The sequence below is a fragment of the Protomyctophum parallelum genome (assembly GCF_964188405.1).
Source record: "Protomyctophum parallelum genome assembly, chromosome: 8".
NCBI lineage: Eukaryota > Metazoa > Chordata > Actinopteri > Myctophiformes > Myctophidae > Protomyctophum > Protomyctophum parallelum.
Window position 1 is genome coordinate 3,638,793 of NC_139703.1, and position 20,323 is coordinate 3,659,115.

The following is a 20,323-nucleotide window of genomic DNA, read 5'->3' on the forward strand; positions in this document are numbered from 1 at the left end:
GAACAGTGACATACATATACCATTATTACTTTGAGGAACCCCAATAAATAAAGCCTGCTTAATAACGGGTTCCTTTTAATTCCCCCAAAAAGTTTAAAGTGTAATTGCATATGTTTAAAGCCTCAGTCAATGGCTTTAGATCAGTAGTTCCCAACCTGGAGTCCAGGGCCCCTTGGTGGGTGTCATTATATTATCAAAAATACACATTTTTGAAGATTCATCAAAAGTTAAAAAATAGTTTCACTATTTGTCGTACGAGAAGTATATGTATACCATAAGTGGTTAACATGTTTGAACCACACACACACACACACACACACACATGCATGTGTACAGGCTGGAAGGAGGGCTCCAAAGTAAAAAAGGTTGGGAACCACTGAATGGCACACATTATTAAAATTAAATGAACCCTCGCAATGCATTGCATACCACTGAGAAAAACCCCATACATAACATAACTGATCAATATATCTTATGAGGCTCAAGGCAATAATTCAAACTTTTACCTGGACGTGTGTTATTTCTGTATTTCATCAATTCTGTGTCAGCACATGCAAATTAGGGTGACCAGAAGTCCAGAACTGTTCTTTTGAGGGACAGAAGTATCACTTGTGTGGGACAGGGGGGACGGGATGGGGTATAATAGCAACTTATTACTCAAATGCCTTGATGTCATTCGACCATGTAGGCCTAATAATGCCTATCATTTTGTTATTAAACCCCTCTGATGTCTCACATTTTGTTTTAAATGCAAATTAAATGCAGAGTCATGAGGTGGTATGGCTGACTTGGTACAGTAGCCTAGGGGACATTTCTCATGTTATTTTAACAGGCTTAATAACACATCTTGCAGGAAGACAATGAGACAGCTTTACAACAGAAAGCCAACCTATTAGGAATTAGGGCATTTGAGCACTGATGCCTGCCAGTCACAATGTGGGGGACGGCCTGTGGGACTCCTGAAAGGTCCTGGAAATGAGGGACTGTCCCACGCAAAGGGGGACATCTTCTGATCACCCTAGTCTAGTACAAATAGAAGTTTGAATCATGCCATAAGAACCTCTCTATATTTCATATGTCACGTTAATTTTCTCCCCTGCACACGCATACATGCACCTTTAAATAAAATATAAGTATGATTTACTGTGACAAGCACACCCAGTGTGACTGTGTGTGTGTGTGTGTGTGTTTGGGGGGGCATTCAAGGACCCAGGGCTAGGCACTTCACACACGGGTCAAAGGGCGTGTCACAGTGCAGACTGAGCAGCCAATGGAGTTAGAGCAGTGGTCAGAGCAGCGAATGCTTGCGGACGATGAAGTCTGAGAAAAGACCGAATGAACACAACATCCAGTGTTTGTGGGAAGGCACAGATGATGCATGCACCATGTCAGTAGGTTTGCATGTGTTGTATAGATCCGTGGTTCTCAAGCTGGGGTCCTGGGAGGGACACCTCCAGGAGGAGCCTTTGAGGGTGTTCCAGGAGGTCCCCAGCTAAATTCTTGATAGTTAGGAACCAAAGGGACCCTAAAAAGGTCTGTAACTCTGAGAGTGTACAAATTGAACAATATTCTCAGAGTTATGGGGTCCGTGGCCTAATGCATACCAAACTGGGGGGGTCCTTGGAAAAAGAAAATAATGTTTAAGAACCAGTGGTATATATCAGTGTCTGTCTGCAGAAGGCCGTAGGTGCTGATCCAGTTTCCAGTGTCTGACCGATAGTGGTTTGGCGCGTTCACATTAAGGCTTTATCTTCCATAGCTGGAACAAGACAATAAGCAAAGACACAGTAAAACATTGATTAGAAGATTACAGTCAATTTACAAGAGAGCACACAGGCTTTCTCAAGGACACCATTTTCCTCAAGCAACTGGGACATGGGAGTGTGATTCATACGGACAAAAATAGCACTCACTCTGATGTTGAAGCCCAGTAGGTCGCTGACCACGGCGGAGACGGCAGACAGGATAACCACTTTAGTGATGTTGTAGATCAGCGGGTTCACCGTCAGACCCAGCAGTCTGAACGGAGTGTCAAGCTCCTAGTGCATGATGGGAAATAAATAAGTTGTGTCAGTGCTGGAGCAGCGACAATTTACAATGATTTAGTCTTTATCGACGTTGAGGGCAGAGGCCACGGAACTTAACAGAACTAGTGGGATGTGGGTTCAAAACCGAGCCACATAGACATTATTATTAGAAATTAGCTATGTTAACATTGTACAATGTTAACATTATTTCAGTCATAGGCCATATCTGATGTTACTCACTGACACCAACATGAATCGTCAAAAGATCACATTAAGTATATCATCAAAATAGGTCACTATCAATCCACATCCTTTTAAACTTCGGAACTGCCTGCAGGTCCAGTTTTGTACAGTCCTGTTATACAGCAATAACTCTTCAAATCAAAAGCATACCATTAAAAAGGAAGCATTCCGCTCAGATAACACGCTAACCTAATCTGACCTGCCCCCAAGGCAAGACAACGATCCAATACAGTGGCCTGGGCCGTGGCTCAGCGGTCCAGGCACCTTGGCCGGTAGCCCAAGCCTGGCAGTGTGCCGCGGGCTCGACTCCTGATCCCGACGGCCTTTACTGCATGTCACCCCCCCCCCCATCTCTTTCACCATTTCCTGTCAGCCTACTGTCTGTCCCTCCATAAAAAATATAAAAAAAACATTTAAAAGATCCAATACAGTGGAATTCATCCTTACTTTCATTAGTTTTGTAGCGAGTTTCAGAACGTTGTTCACAATGTTCAGCTCCTCCTTCTTATTAGGCTTCTTTTCCATCTTGAGATACAAGTTAATCTGAATGGAGAGAATGTTACACACAGAGGAGTGTGTGTGAAGAATACACATTTCCATTAAAAAAGAGAAAATAGATTAAAAAAAAAATAACATACTACAGTATCAATGAAGAACAATTACAAAGACCCCCTAATAATGAATATGTATATTGGCCGTACACCCCCATGTGAAAGTATTTTGTGGCAGGGAGCGCCACACGTGATTTGTGAGGTTTAAAACATTAATACAATACAATACAATACGTTTAAAACATTTATACAAACATTTCACATTTTGTTGTTAAAACATTTTGTTGTGGTGGTTAAACTGATTTAGATTTCTCATCATTATTATTATTATAAGATGATGCTGGTGACCAAAACATTCCAATGAATGCACACAGTTGATCAATCTCTTAAAATATGTCTTTGGTTTTGTATCCTGGCTTTCTAAGAGACTTATAATATCTGTTTGGGTTAGAACTGATTACAATAACCTTGTACTCACACAAAATCATTTTAGAATTGATATTGCTCAATTCCAAATATCAATGTATTCTGAGGCACCACTTTGAGAAACCCTACTGAAACCATTGTAACCGTCTGTCTGTGTCCCTTTTGTGCCATATATGGAGATCTCTGCATGTCTGTCTCAGAGCCATAGAGTTAGACATTGAGGGGGGCAGAAAACAGCCTGGTCACGTGGTTCATGTACTCACGGGAGCCCATAGACTCCAATGCATTCCTTCAACATCTGGTTGTCCCTTTTAAAAAGGGACAAACCTATAGAAGTCTATGTAGAAGATTCCTGGCCCCATGAGTTGTCGTAACTCTGTCTTACTCTATGGCTCTGGTCTGTCTGTCTGTCTGTCTACTGGCATGAGCATATTGGTTGGATCGGCGGTTCTGGACAACCTCAACACAGCTGTATAGTGTATAGCCTACATGGCACCCCTCTTGCCTATATATGGGCATATGGGGTGTTTGTTTATGGTTATGTCAGAGTGACGGGGTCTGCCGGCCTGCCGCCGGTCCTCCTTCAAGCCAATTTTAACCCATTCTGACCTGAGATCAGATTCATACGAGGTTTCCGCCGGACACACACTGGTCTGATTAAACCCATTCTGACCTGAGATCAGATTCTAAAAAAATGTCAGTCGTTCTTCGATTTTTCAAAAAATAGCAGACCTACAAGCTCGTATCGCGCCACTCGGTGGCGCGATATGAGCTTGTAGATCTGCTATTTTTAAATAGCTAAAGCATAACATGATGCCGACACCAAAATGGGTGCCCGGTCAGAATGGGTTAACACATGAATTAGGATATTTTAAAATGTATGAAGATTTTTCAGGTAAACGATTGTGCCGATTATGCAAAGATAATTGAGATCAACTCAAATAATTGCAATCTTCCTACTTCCAGGTTGCACAGCCGCCGTACCTGTTCGGTGAGCAGCACCGAGGCATTGCTGTATTTACAGTTGGTCTGAGATCCCAGCGTGGCCAGGCGGAGCAGGAACAGGATGAGGGCTGAACCCCACAGCATCAGCTCCCAGTTGTTCAGAGAATCCAGGAATGTCTGGTGACTCTTTAGTAGCTGAGGAACACACACACACACACACACACACACACACACACACACACACACACACACACACGTAAGATGATATCAGAACACACACGTAAGATGATATCAGATCACTTATAATAAACCACAACACATTGTATGGAAGCCAGAGGTAAAGTTCAACAAGGTCTGTTTGTGTGGTAACGTTCACAAGCACGTGTGGGGAAAACGACAACATTGCTTGGTTTGGTTTGAGATTAAACGCTTACAAATAAATGGTCAATGGTGTCTTACCACTTTGGACCAAATATCTAAATATTTTATTGTGACGATAACTTACTTTGTCTTAAAAATAATCCCAAATTTCTTTTTTTGTTGTTAAATAGCAGATCTACAAGCTTAAAACGTTGTGAGCTTGCAGATCACAATATTACCACATCCAAAATTACAGATTACTGCCCAGTCCTAGATGAAGGCTCATGTAAAACTAAACTAAACTAAAAGAAATCTTTGAATGAAATTGATGAAATACAGCTATGAGAATATGTCACATTTATTTATTTTTTACTAAAAACAATCAAATGTTAAAAACCATGTATTCACTAAAACTAACAGACTCTGGATGCGTGTTCCCAAAATAACTGTTCACTGGTCAGCCATGATTTCCTCTGTGAGGACGACGGCTGGACTGCTGGAAACTTAACTCATTCTGACCTGAGATCAGATTCACACGAGGTTTCCACTGGACACACACTGGTCTGATTAACCCATTCTGACCTGAGATCAGATTCTAAAAATGTCAGTCGTTCTTCGATTTTTCAAAAAATAGCAGACCTACAAGCTCATATCGCGCCACCGAGTGGCGCGATACGAGCTTGTAGATCTGCTATTTTTCAATAGCTAAAGCATAACATGATGCCAACACCAAAATGGGTGCCCGGTCAGAATGGGTTAAGTACTATTCTATTGAATTAGTATCATCTCTAATCAGATTAATGTGATCATTTCTGGCAGACATGGCTGACCTGAGCACATATGATGAAGGAAATGGAAAGGGCAAGGAGGAAGATGGTGGAGACGATGACATCGACTGAACGCTGGGGTCCTCGTCTCTATATTGAACAATAATGAAGTCGATGAGAAGAACAAACAAAAATGAAACACCATGATCGCCCTCTAATGGCCAGAATAGTTTACTACAGGAGCATTTAATAGGGGGGGGTGAAGCAAACCTTGAGGAAGGACCGTAGTGACAACCATATCTTTATGTTCTGTACTTTCTTCAACCGGAAATGTGGGATTTCAGACTTCTTGGCCTTTCGTGCTGAAGTGATGTGGCTGAAGAGCTTGGCGAACAACAGTCTCTGTTAATGGAAAAAGAAAAGATGTGATGTATTCCAACTAGACTCCACCAGAATGATGCAAATCAAACTATAATTGACATTGTATAAAACTGCAAGAAGAGCACCTTGCTCTGATCTCATCTCTTTTGAAGATTGCGTACAATGTTAACGTGTGCTGAGTTTTAATTAGATGGGATGCATTACAGTCTCTTATCGGCGAGGGAAAGAGTACAGAGTGCAAACACGGTAATGCCGTGGATTCAAATTGGATTAAAATTAGAACCATAATCACCTTATTGCGGAGTATGGGGCTTGTACAAGGAATTTACTACTAGCACCCGGAAAAAACAAGAAAAGAAAAAACAAACGTTTACAGTAATAGTTAGCCCAAGTTCACAATTGGGCACTGGACAAGATTCATATTAGGTCAGTATTACATAATAAGAACACACGCATAAATGGTAAATGGTGCATTTATATAGCCCCTTTATCCAAGCATGGACAATAGACAACAACACACAAAGCATAATGATTATTGCTTTAATTTTGAGAAAGTATTCTAAATAGGATGAATAGAGAGTACCTACAGTAAGTGCAGGGGGGCGTGCACTTTAGCCAGGATGGTGAATTTGTAGTTTTGATTAGCACGAGTATTCTTTTATTTATATTTTTATTCGCAGAAATGTTGGATAGCAAGCGTAGAGTAGTAATATTATAGTATAGTAGTAATATGTTGTAATGCAAGCAGTTACTCTTGAGTCCAGCTTAAGTCATGTACTGTAATATTACCTTTTAAAAGGAGTAATAACACAACTAGTTAATTATGCTTCCTCAGTAAGCCCAACACTGACTGTACGTCACACTTATCGCTCACCTGTTTGTAAGTTCTCTCGGCCACGCACATCATAAAGAAGAAGAGGCCGGTGAGACAGAACCTCTCCACCGTGGTGACGAGGAGGAAGGCGTAGGCCACGGCGTCCGGCCGTCCCATGGCCGTCCCCACCAGCTGGAGGATGTTGTGGGAGGCCAGGCGCGACACGTCCAGGTGCTGGGCCAGCCGGAACGCAAAGGGCAGCAGAGAGAGGGTGGCGGTCACCAGCCCGCCCAGCACCAGGTATCCCATGCCCTGCTCTACGGACTTCACCTGAGAGTGACATGGCATTTATCACACACTAAACAGGAACAGAAATGAGAATCGCTAGAGGTGTCAAACTCGTGGCGAAAGGGGTCCGTGATTTTGAGAAGAAACAAAAAAGAGACAGTAATGCTTGATATGTTCATCTTCAGAACAGAATTCATGAAGTGAAACTTGTAGGTACAGTATAACAGAGAGCAAGGTTGGGGGGGGGGGGGGGGGGGGAACTGTGCGACACGTGCATGTTTTCAAGTGTAGAGCTGGTCTGGCCTACGTGAAGCAGGTCTAGGTTGGATTAAACAAGCATCATATATATATATAATTGAATAGATAGTTAATAGATCAAAATTTTCATATAATGAGTTGAATATTATGTATTAGAAGTGTACCCGTGTGAGGATGATCCCACTGATCTCCAATACTGACATGTCTGTTTTCTTGCAGTCGCCTTGCTCCCAGATTATAGCGCTGACACGATCCCTTGAAGGATGGCACGCATGCAGCCAAGACAGCTGGCCCTGCGAAGAGACAATACATCAGCCGCAGGATATATATAGCCTGTCTGTACTGTATGTGTAAGTATACTGTCTGTTTCTAAAGTGTACATGTCCCAGACCGGTACAGGTTCATGGTGTGTTACTGTGCAATAATGACGTTTTAAGAGTAGTGTTTCTGGCCCGGACAGTTAGCTCAACCATCCGGGCACCTAGGCTGCTGAGCCAGACATTAACCTATTACCGGCGTGCCTATTTTGGGCATGTTATTATAGGTGAAAATGATCAAAAATAGCCCAGGCCCAAATGCTTGAAGGCGTTAGCATATAAGCGTTACATATAGGGTTCTACTATATTCCAATAGCAAGCATTGCAATTGAGTTTTTGTTCAATAACAGGGGTCTCTCCAGTTCTTTAGTAAACGGACAATAAGCTCTTTAAAGCCCTGATTGGTCAGCATTAAATCAGTAGAGATAACTCACACAAACACAATCGGAATGCAGTATAGAGCTTTAACTTTGTAACAAAAACTGTTTAAGCTCACAACGCGTTGCAAGCTTGTAGACTGGCTGGTTTTCGTTGTATGAAAGTGTCAGGTTTATACAAGTACACTAGAATGAATATCAACGTTTCTCATGACATGCCATTGAAGGAACTCACTACAGTGATTCCCTGCTGCAGGCTGTCATCGTCATCGCTGCTCAGAGTGGTGGTCGTGGGCATGGTGATACCTGTGTTGTACCTGCCCTCTCCGTCACTGTCAGTGCTGCCCGTGGAGCCGGAGTCAGGCCCTTGCAGAAGGGGTACAACAGTTAATCGAATTGATTTTAGGGGTGCACGATTATGAAATAATAACCAATATCCGATCTCCGATTAGTTGAAGGTTCATATCTGCCGATACCGATTCTGACCGTCTCCGATATTATATGGATTATGCTTGCCAGTTCAAACACAAAACAAAATATCTGAAAATAATCTGTATTATTTGAATACCGATCCGATACCGATATGGCATTTTTATCTGATTTAATTGCTAATAGAGAAATTCATCCATAAGAAAATATAATAGATTAGTAATCGATTTTATATATTTAGATTATAATTATAGGCCAAACATTAAAGAAAATCATCGTATTTCACAACGCGTCGCAATGCAAAGCAAGACACCATTGTGCAAAAAAGACATATTAACAAAGTGGTTAATCCGTTTGTTGATATTTAATAAATCTAAAATAATATTTAAAAACGGCAATTGATTATTCAATGAAATCGAAAAGGTAATGGAAAGAACAATCTCTAAGAAAAGGATGGATAGTTGCAGCAATGCAGCCCTAGCCTGGTTAATAAACCAGACTAATATCGCACGGATCCGCGGGATATTAGTCTGGGGAGGCTCAGCTTGGATTTCATTTCCAGGGAAACATTTTCTCTTTGACGCAATTGGTCAGAGCTACTGTCAGTCAAAGGTCTCAAGCATTGAACGTCACTGTACCAAAGCCCGCCCATATTGCATACCGTGTCCCTATTGGGCGCACACGTTCTCGTGTGTAGAAAATGGGCGTACAATTGAGCATCTCCAGACCGAAATCCGCCGGTAGGCAATTTTTTTTTGCCAACGGCTGATTCGGTCTGGTTTATTAACCAGGCTAATGCAGCCCTACCTTGCAGAAGCTCCTCCCACATGGTGTCATCGGTGTCGGAGGCGGGCCGCGAGCTGCTGCTGGGCCTGATGAGGCGCTCCAGTTCACGAGGCTTCACATTTGTGTCCTTAGCCACGACACCACCTCCTTCCTGCTTCACATTACAATGTAGGCATTTAGCACGGTGGTTCTCAAAGTGGAGTTTGGGGACCCCCAGGGGTCCCTAATGGGGTACCAGGGGGTAGCCTGGTTAATAAACCAGACTAATATCGCACGGATCCGCGGGATATTAGTCTGGGGAGGCTCAGCTTGGATTTCATTTCCAGGGAAACATTTTCTCTTTGACGCAATTGGTCAGAGCTACTGTCAGTCAAAGGTCTCAAGCATTGAACGTCACTGTACCAAAGCCCGCCCATATTGCATACCGTGTCCATATTGGGCGCACACGTTTTCGTGTGTAGAAAATGGGCGTACAATTGAGCCTCTCCAGACCGAAATCCGCCGGCAGGCAATTTTTTTTTGCCAACGGCTGATTCGGTCTGGTGTATTAACCAGGCTAACCAGGGGGTGCCAAGCTCTACAAGAAATAACGTGTAGAGTATTGGTACAATATTATCGTCAAAGATATTGTGGTATTCATATTTGTTTGAGAACAATATCAATACAAGTATAACAATATAAGTCTCAGAGACTTGGAGAACAACCAGGATGTGTACCTGAAGTAAGGTTTTTGGCATCGAGTGGAGACTTCTCTTCCTGAGGACAAAAGCAGAGGAAGGGCCGCCGGCAGTGACGCGTCTCTCTGGGTGAGTTATTTTGACTTCATCTTCCTCCTCCTCCCCGTCCTCACTGGAGAGCTCGTCAGATGCCCCAAACCCTGACTTTCTATTGGCCTGTGAGAGCACAATAAAGAAAGAACACTGATGGCAATGTACTGTAGGAGTGCAGCGGTTAACCCATTCTGACCTGAGATCAGATTCTAAAAATGTCTATTACATCCTGACAGTTTCATTATTAACCCATTCTGACCTGAGATCAGATTCTAAAAGTGTCTTCGATTTTTCAAAAATAGCAGACCTACAAGCTCGTATCGCGCCACTCGGTGGCGCGATATGAGCTTGTAGATCTGCTATTTTTAAATAGCTAAAGCATAACATGATGCTGACACCAAAATGGGTGCCCGGTCAGAATGGGTTAATCAAACTAATTGTTTTATTTTATTATGAAAATGATTTTACTAAAAAGACACAGTTGTGATTTTGGGGGAATAAAACACCCCAAGACTAGTAATGTTGCTATTTCTATTTCACACAAGCAATATTTTGTTTCTATTGCTATTGACTGACCTGTCTGATCTAGAATCTAGATGCTGTATGTTTCTGCATGTAAATGAATAGAGTAGTGTACTACTTGTATGCCTACAAGTCTATTCATCTCACAGATTCACTCTAATCTACTCTATACAAAAACAACACATGGTTTTGGTCTCCACCAAGCCAGGTTCACAGCCTAGTAGGAAAACAATTGCACGCTGCGTTCATGAGTTGAGGCTTTTTGTTCAAAACAGGCCAATCCTGCAAACTTTGAAAGCCAATGTTAGCCAATTAGAATGGAATATGAAATATTCAACAGATCCGTAATATTTAAAAAAATGTTTTACAAAAGTCAGCCTCCTGGTGGCGCTATAAAAAGCAGATGTGAAAAATGCATGTCAAAGGTTTGTCCTTGGCCTCATGGAGTGTGCATCCGTGCAGTTATAGGTAAATAAAAATTTGAAAATCTGCCTCATGGTGGGCGCTATAACAGGCCATTAGCTGTACACAGATGGACACACACGGACGGACGGAGTGCAAAACATACTCTCCCTTCGGCTGGTGGAGACAATAAGCAAAGGTCAACCACTGGAGTAAGCAACGTTAGGTATGCTGTCTATCTATACCTTTTACTCTGGACTTTAGCAACCAGGCAGCCAACCCTGTCTTGCGTGTCTGACTTGCAAGCTGAAAGAAGTTAAGTTTCATGATCTGCTTCCCGCTACATTGTAGAGTGCCAACCCAGAGACGGACCGTACCCTTCTCTCCTCGGCTCTGTATAGCCTCTGGTTTTCTTCCAGCTGCCAGGGCTTCAGTAGCTCAACGCCATCACTGTCTTCCTTTCCATCTGCTTTTTTCAGTCCTCTGCCCTTCCTTGGCCTGCCAGGAGAGACAATAATACATGAGAGCGCAAACACTGCTGGCAAGGCCATGGTCAAAGTTCCAACCTAATACCGCAAGGCTGGCGGGAGTAGGCCAGAGGCTTTGTTGCACAGCAACAATGGTCCATGGGAAACGTGAGTACATCTGTGTGCATGGAGACAATAAGCCCTTTAGAGCCCTTTGTCCTTTAGGTGAAAAGAGATTGGAAGGAAGCCAGATAGCCTGGCCAGCGTGAAGAAAGAAATAGTTTAATTATGCCATTACTAAAAACGAGCATAAACCTCATCTCCTCCTAGGATATTGTATGACACTGGTTCTAAACGTGGGGTCCTTGAAGGCACACCGGGGGTCCCCAGCTAAAACGACATTATCACATTTACAGTGTAGACTGGGGTCCCAGAGATACAAATTGTAACAAATGGGGGTCCTATACATATACAATTTTAAATTAAAAAGGTTGAGAGTAACTGCAGATTCTTTTGACATGTAATGGCTTTGGACAAAGACATAGAAAGGTAGACGCCTCATTCGCCGCTGCAATTCTTTGGAGCGACCTGTATCGAACGGATGAGAGTTATATGGACATGAGTGTCATGGCGGCGTCCAGTCACGTGACTCACGTCCCTTCCTTTCATTACGTTCCTTGGAACCAATGCAGAAGCTTGCCTTCACTTGAGAGCATTGGCCCCAGAGCCGGAAGAGGCATCTACCCGTCTATGGTTTTGGACATACAATGCTTCTGCCTGACAGTGACGATTTCCAAAGTGTATGCAGCGGCCCACCTCCGGCGACGTGCTGGGCTGGTGCTGCTGGTGCTGGCATCTGGGCTGCCTGTGGGGCTCCTGCTGGTTTCTGTTGACACAATCTGGCAGTGCACGGTTCCCAGCAGCAGCATCAGACACATGGGCCCAAACACCTCACTGGCAGTGGCCCCGGGGACCTCCAGGTACAACACTGCTGCTGCCACTGAGCACAGGAAACAAAAGGAAAAGAGAAAAAAGGGGGGAAAAGCTTTCAAATTGGAATTATAATTTGTTTATCATTAACCCATTCTGACCTGAGATCAGATTAAAAAAATGTCTATTACATCCTGACAGTTTCATTATTAACCCATTCTGACCTGAGATCAGATTCTAAAAATGTCAGTCGTTCTGCGATTTTTTTCAAAAATAGCAGACCTACAAGCTCATATCGCGGCACTCGGTGGCGCGATATGAGCTTGTAGATCTGCTATTTTTAAATAGCTAAAGCATAACATGATGCTAACACCAAAATGGGTGCCCGGTCAGAATGGGTTAAAGAGCCCCTTCAGTACTGCAGTATGCTAACCTCTGACAGTTACATTGTGTACATAATACTCTGCACCTCAATGAATGCAACAGTGAAATCATTTTTGACCATGATACTGTCCCAACCATCAACATTTGTACCCTCATCTGCTCATCTGTCAAATCTTGGTGTTACCCTCGACAGCAATGTCTTCACACTAGACATTGCTTCACACTAGACAAACACATTAGCTCTAAAAACTCTTGGCCGAGGTAAAAGCCTACCTCCCCCTAAACAAATGGAAATGGCTATCCATGCCTTCATATCCTCTAAGCTTGATAATTGCAACTCTCTCTATAAATGTATTGAGCAGTCTGCACTCAGGCCTTTGCAGCTGTTGCAAAATGCGACTGCCCCTCACTGGAACAAGAAGGCGAGACCATATAACTTGTGTCTTAGCTGTGAGCCATTGGCCACCTCTCTATTTCAGAATACATTTTAATGCCCTGTTATTTGTTTTTAAATCTTTAAATGGATTAGCTCCACTGTATCTCACTGAACTTTTGGAACCATATGCGACACATTGTGAGCTTGTAGGTCGGGTATTTTCAGCGGAGAGAGGGAAAAAAAGAGCGCAACAAGTCCAGTGCCCACTTAGGTCCGTATTACCAAGGATAGAGGGTCCAAATAGTTTAGAAAAACTGTATAAACAAATCATTGGAATGATTGAAAAGAGGGCAGTAAGTGTGGTCTGAGCATCATCAGGGTCTATGGAGCTTAACCTTGCATGAAGTACAGCACCAGAATGCACCAGCAGATGTACTTGGATGTCACCTGGATCCACCACTGGTAGAAGAATGGGAAGAGCAGCACTCTGACCAGACCCTTGCGAGTCAGAGCAGTCCACTGGCTCTCTGGCTTGGCCTTGCTGAATGTGGATCCTGACAGGAAAAGGACCATTCTTTAGTTTTGTGATCAGTGGATTGTGATAAAACACATACAGCTCATACAAGACTGCGTTTACAGATTTAAATAATGTTCATTCAGAATATGACATAATGGGATAACACTGTACCTCTTACTAAATCCACATCAATGAGGTCTGGCTTGATGTAGCCTGTCCTCTTTGGCTTGCTGTCAATGCCCTGGATGGAAGGTATTTGGAGGAGTTATTATACAGACATGGGGAAATGGTAATGCAGCGACACATGGACCCTAATGGGTCCATTTGATTCCATTTGTACACTCTCAGTTAAATTAACATTGATTTTGCAATATAAATCGGGGGTCCCAGAGATAGAAATGCCATTAAATGGGGGTCCGTAGACAAATGCATGTCAAACTGGGGGTCCTTGAAATTAAACGGGTTGAGAATCACTGCTAGAGCCGTAAAAGTCTTCTCTTATGGGGGGTCCCTGGCCTATCTTTTCAAATGGGGGTCTGATTAGTGTCAATTTGGGGGTCCTTGACATTAAAACGTTTGGGAACCACTGTACTAATGGGCCCGTGGGCAGTGGAGCCATCCTTCATTGATTAAAAAGGGAACATTCCCTGACGGTGACGGAGACGCAACGCTCAGAATCCCCCAGGAGGAAGTCACTAATGTTGCTCTGGAGAGGAGCACTCTGGTGGAGCTGTTGTCCCCGCGACCCGACTATGGATAAGCGGTTGAAGATGGAAGGATGGATGGAATTCTACATTCTGACACTGACGAAGGCCTTCGCGCCGAAACCGAAACACGTTTGTCTGGTCTGACTGCTGCTGCGGATCCTCAACATTATTAAACAAGACTCTTACTACGACTGAGAGTGCAGATTGTATTCTCTTTCTATGTGTTCTTTTTTAATCTGCACCCAGAGCACACGCCTGAACCTTTAAAAGACTGTCTGAGTTGAGCGAGCCTTTTCCCTTGAAGTGAACTATATACCAATATCAAAGTTTATTTGTATAGCACATTTACAATGTAAATTTTACATTGACCGAAGACAAACCAAAGTGCTGAACAAGAGCATTCAAGAAAAAGCTAAACTCTTGACCAGCATGAATCAAATGTCTTATGTCTTACATTCAGTTCGGCTTGTCCCAGAGACTTCTCCCATACTTGTTGATCATAGGCACCAATCTGTTTCAAGGACAACAGTCACAACACGTTTTAGTTTTTTCTCACAACATTTGTTTGAATAAACTGTAAACTATATTTTCAAAAACATCTTGGAAATGTTTGAATATTATTGTATGAATATTTTAATCCTAACCCTTTAAATGATTTAAAGTGGAAAAGCATCTGTGTCATTTTAGATGTTATACGTTGCCTTAAGATATACAAGCTCACAGCACGCCACACTAATCACACACCATGGGAGTTGCAGTCAGTCACTAGCTTTCTGCAACAGTTTCCGTAGTGTAGTGGTTATCACGTTCGCCTCACACGCGAAAGGTCCCCGGTTCGAAACCGGGCGGAAACACATATTTTCTCTTGCGTCATTGAAAATGGAGGACTCATTTGCAGTCCTTTTGTAAATAAGCCTTAGTGCTTTTTCTGGTTTTATCTTCGTAGCAGATTTCGTATTGACCTGTACTTTCTTCTTTGAAATGTACCCATTCTACAAATTGTTTTCAATCAATCATCACTTCATGCCGAGTTGCGAGCTTGTACATCTGAGATCTCTGCTATTTGTGTTTAACTTTAAAGTGTGAGAACTACTGATTTTGAAGGCATTTAGAATCTGCGTTTACCTTCTCCTGGTACCAGGCTATTCTCGCCATTGTTGCCATTTAATGCATGGACCCTCTCGCTGTCAGCTCGTTTCGGGTTCACAGGACAGCGCACAGTGACAGGAAGGGTAGGTGGACTAGAATGGGACTGCACCACAATAACAATGATCCACACTTTATCACACAACAATGGACAGAACAGCACACGTGAATCCGCCCCCCCCCGGAGTGACGAAATATGAGAAAACAGCACGCACAAACAAAATGCGCTGAAAGAAAACAGTGGTCAACAACTGTCTACAACCAAAAAACACTAACTCGTTGGACAAAGTTAGAAAACTATTAAACAAGCAGTCAGTTTACGCTCATTTGCAAGTACAGTGACCAGGAAATGTGTTTATTTTTAAGCAACAATTTACCTGGAGGCGCAAACGTTTGCAGCTTGAAGTTATAAAGTGGAAGAGATTCATGTCAGAAAGCTGTGAGGTGATGTCGCCGTTCAGCTGACTGACTGGAGGCTGGAGCGCTGCGGCTGCGTTGTTCTCGCCATCGATGTACAACTGTCTGTCTGCAACGCTACCAACGCTTCACCGCCGCCGCGGTGGAGTTTATTTCCATTCGATTTTGTATTTCTTTAACTTTTCTTTCTTTTTAAGTGTCCGAACTCCTCCGACTCGGCTTGGTTCAGTTGGTTGTTGTTGGTGACTTTCACTTCCCTTTTCCGGGGTTTTGCTTTGTTTACACGTTTCTCTGAAGTTGTGCGTATTTCTGCGTAATGAAGCCAGCCAATCACATCACATCACCATGCGGGCGTGTGTGCGGGGCAAGGCAACGCGGGCGTGAATGGAATGCACGGTGCAAGACGAGACAGTACTCCCGAGATGATGGATGGCTGGCTGAAAGGTGAGTTACTTTTAACTCACAAGAGCACCATCCTCACTGGAACTATTTTATTATCACGCAGTCACTTTGTATGTGCTTATCACACTAATTGTCAAATATTTTAATTCCAAGGGTATGTGGCTACCGCCTGCACAGTCACCAGCTGTGGCTGTAAACAACAAGCATCTCGAGCTTAGTCCACTTCCCTGGGTAAACAATGTAGGCTACTTTGCTTACTTTGCACCGAACTCTGAGATCAATTTGATTCCATATGTACACTCTCAGATAGTTTAGTTCCTCCTAAGTCCTAACTATCAATAATTTGGCTGGGGACCCCTGTAATCCATTCAAGGACCCCCTGGGGCCTGGTCCCATTCCCTGGACCCCAGTTTGAGAACATTATCAAATCAATGAGCCAGGCACAGGGTTAGCTTCTTGAACCTAAAAAAGAGACTAGCACAGGGTGGTATGTATCCTGACAACCTTACCAAACACATTTTAGCAGACTGACTGTTAACTGACTGTTAACAAAAAAAAATGTTGTACGTGTATAAGCGGATTGTTTGTTTCATAGTATACACCCCCATGGCCCCATCTGTGTGACCTCATCATTGTAATTTGTACACAGATAATGTGAGGTGAGGTCAAAGATGATGTCAGCGATGAGCTACTTGACAAACTAGTCTTTCCACGATTGAACAAAAGGTTCTTCTCGACTTTGCAGTGCAGGTTGCAGCCTGTGATCACTCGTGGTGGAAAGTAACCTAGCCTACTTAAGTAAATGTTTACTTTAATTTAGTAATTTTGAGTATGTTTTTGGATAGATATGACTTACACTACATTTCTTCATTCTGGGGTCTTACTTCAGGGGTCGCTATACAGCGGATCATTCTGTTTCCACCAGCTTCTGTTGTTCTCTGAATCTTCCCCAGTCACTTTGTTTCACTCTGACTCCACTACATTCAAAGACAACACAAATTTTGAGCTTGTAGATCTACTATTTTCACTATTAGTGAAAATTCCTGGAAAAAATTTGTAATGACCAACTTTGTACTTTTGAATACCTAAATATTTTAAAAGCATGTACAATCCATCCAGTACTTTCAAGTACAAATTTGCGGAGCAACTTTCACTTATTTTTGAGTAATATTTGACCAGTATTGGAGTAGCTTGTATACATTGACTCAAGTACTAACTAGGGTTGAGCCTACTTTGTCCAGCACTGCCTGTGATCATTTGTCATTGGATTCCTGAGTGTCCGTCTGCGGCTGCGCTTGGTCAGCTGCACACATAATCTTCGCCTTAACTTTCTTGTTGGAAGAGATGATGAAGAAGGGGCTGAGAAACGCATAGCAAGAAGAGAAGAACACTCTCATATCCGCCACCACCGGTGACACCTTGGCCACCGTCAACATGTAAATCCAGATGACGTTGTCGATGCCGAAGAACACCGCATACAGAACCACCAGGGTGAGCACTGCTTTGGCAGCTCGGGTCTCCGCGCCTCCGCCCTGCTGGGGCCGACGGACGCTCTTCATCTGGATGCTGTGCCGGTGAAGGAGAAGTAGGATGTAACTGCAAAAAGAATGTGAGCACTCATCATCACAAACAACATGGTTTTACCGGGTGCACGGTGAAAGACAGTTTTGCGGGTGCACAACAACAACAGCACTTGTGAGCCTTCCTCAGGAATTCTGGAAAGCCCACCTCAAAACACAGTCACCCCACCCAGGTGTACACCCGGCGGAACTGCTCAGCCTGGTATTCCTAAACGTAACCTAAGTAAACTATGTTTAAACACGTAAACCTAACCTTATTCTTAACCTTAACCTCAGTAAAACGGTGACAAAAACTAACCCTATTCCTAAACGTAACCCCAGCTATGCCTAACCCTAAACTCATTTCTAACCATTTCTCAGTAAAACAAATACAAGAATACCGAGTGGTCGGCGTGAGGTCAAGCATTCCGGATACCTTCCTCAGCATGTGCTCATGCTGAGGAAGAGGTGATCTTAGTTCAGGAGGTAAGTAGGATGTATAAGTACCTGCTGGAGCCCAGCATCAGGGCCACGAAGGCAAAGTCCCTGACAGAGACCGCCACTCCGTTGATCACATACGAGAGGTGGTCCCTGAAATCCACGTGGCAGAAACCCAGGTTGAGGGTGAAGGCCGGCACCGTGCCATTCCTGGGAGCCATGGAGAAGAACGGGGCTGCGATGCATATGGCCATGTTCAGGAGCCAGAGCGCCGCGAAGGTGGGCAGGATGAGGGAGGGGAGCACTGCCTTCAGCCTGGACAGACGAGGGCCACCGGCGGGGGCGATGGTCACCGCCTGGAACCAGGGTTATTATAGTTAAAGCTGTATTATGTCACTTTTTAGTGAATAAATAGTGGCTAAAATGTTATTTGGTCCTAACTGTATGGTAGGGAATGTTAATTAATACAATGTAACTTGTACAATTGGGGTGGATGTACTTGTATTTGGTCTTCGAAGATCATGTGCCTGGTTTGACACAACCTGTTGTGAATGAATTGTTGTTGAAAAATGTAGAAACCACGGTTTCACGGATTAAGGAGAAATAAACCTGCTATTCTATTGCAATATACCTTGGTGTCACATATACTCTCTCTGACCAAAGAAACTTTGGGATCAGCTCACCTCCAACAAAACTAACCAGCAGAGAATATTTAATACAACCTTTGATACAATCCTGTTTCTGAAGGTCAAATTTGTATTTCTCCCCTGAGTAAGTAGGCAGGCTAGATTAGCTCAGCCGTGTTGTTAAAATTGCAGGACTTGCGCAATAGACCTGAGACTGAGTGAGTTTAAATCCGGGGTAGAAAAGTAAAGTTACGCAGTGCAGCTTTAACTAAAACTAACAAAATAACTAATTTAAATATTATTTAGTTAACTGAAAAAAAAACTAGGTATGCATTACAACAACAAAAATGATGACTAGTTGATACTGTTTGCTTTTACTACTGTAACTAACAAAAAAACTAAAGCATAGAGAAAATGTCCTTCGTTTTAGTCTGTCAGTATTTCATACATGATCCTAATATTTTGCTGTCAAAAACTGTGAAAAATCTACCATGCAACACATTGTGAGCTTGTAGGTCAGCTATTTCACAATTTTTCTAAACTTGTTGAATCTCTCCCCAAAACTAAAACTAACGCTGTCTAAAACTAACCAAACTAAAACTACGGGTAAATATTTTCCAAAAATAAGAATAATTAAAACTTAACTGAAAAAAAAAAAAAAAAAAACGAATAAGCTTGCCTGGAACACACTGAGCATGCAGGTGATGCAGACGGACAAGGCGCGGCCGATGCGATAGGCGTAGATCACCACTTTGCAGCCAGGGTCGTTTAGCAGGTCCCTGAGCCCGAACACGGTCATCGTCTGGGGTACGCAGCGTGTCAGCAGCAGCATCAGGTTGGCGAAGACCAGGTGGCCCAAGATCATATCCACAGGGGAGAGCTTGCGTTCAGTGTAAACAATGTTGCAGTAGGTCAACAGGACCACTGTGTTCCCCAGAGTACCCAAACCGGTTTGCAAGAGGAAGGAGACCCCTTTGATGGTCACACACAGATCCATGACCTAGCCCTGCATGGGCGTTTAGCAAATCAAGACACAGAACATTTTATACCGTTATGAATACAGCATGTTGGGTAAATTGGGATTGCACGTTTGATGCTAAACCACAATGGACAGTGAAGTATCATCATTGTCATTTATTATCATTAAAAAAGATCTTGCAGTTTGAGTTATTTCCCCCCCCCAAATACATCAACAGAGGATGCATTTATTCAATGTTATGTTAAATATACACACAGTTAGCTTTGATCCTATAGGAGATCAACAAGAAATAGCCTACGTCGAGATGACGAGATGCGCAACAAGTCAATTTTGAATCACCGTAGAATATTGTAGATGGGGGGGAAAAAAGACTACTGTATGTAAACAATTAAGTGGTTACTGAAAATAAAAAATACAGATACACTAAACATCATCCCAATTGACATGCCAAACTGCTAGACTATTTCAACAAAACCTCCCAGTTAAAATGAAGACCCTACCTGAAAATGCAGGTGATAATGAAACGTACCATGCAAACTGTAACAGTGCATGTCATTTCAATTTATAGTCTCCCGTGCCCTAGAGAACATAGGGCAACATTACACAATTCATCCCACTCCCTCCAAAATTAGGGGCATGTATGCAAAGAAGTGAGTCAGATTGTCCCAGTGGGCAAGTACAACAAAACAAAACAAAAAAGAAAACAGCAATA

The 20,323-nt window shown here is 43.0% G+C and overlaps 2 protein-coding genes across 2 annotated transcripts; both read right to left on the minus strand.

The window, feature by feature from the left end:
* Positions 1-535: 535 nt before the first annotated feature.
* phtf1 (putative homeodomain transcription factor 1) lies at positions 536-15,864 on the minus strand. Its single transcript, XM_083771433.1, has 18 exons — positions 15,568-15,864; positions 15,170-15,296; positions 14,499-14,555; positions 13,509-13,578; positions 13,216-13,374; positions 11,947-12,130; positions 11,041-11,161; positions 9,686-9,862; positions 8,991-9,120; positions 7,990-8,120; positions 7,225-7,353; positions 6,575-6,844; positions 5,590-5,721; positions 5,383-5,469; positions 4,232-4,387; positions 2,718-2,813; positions 1,914-2,039; positions 536-1,759 (listed from the first exon to the last, which is right to left on the minus strand). The coding sequence occupies exons 2-18, from the start codon at positions 15,206-15,208 to the stop codon at positions 1,739-1,741; spliced, it is 2,085 nt and encodes a 694-aa protein (XP_083627559.1). The 5' UTR covers positions 15,209-15,296; positions 15,568-15,864; the 3' UTR covers positions 536-1,738.
* Positions 15,865-17,262: 1,398 nt separating this feature from the next.
* Positions 17,263-19,629, minus strand: ora1 (olfactory receptor class A related 1; the record flags this gene model as incomplete). The annotated part of the gene is made up of 3 exons (XM_083771437.1): positions 17,263-17,605; positions 18,076-18,362; positions 19,312-19,629. The coding sequence occupies 3 exons, from the start codon at positions 19,627-19,629 to the stop codon at positions 17,263-17,265; spliced, it is 948 nt and encodes a 315-aa protein (XP_083627563.1).
* Between the last annotated feature and the right edge of the window lie 694 nt (positions 19,630-20,323).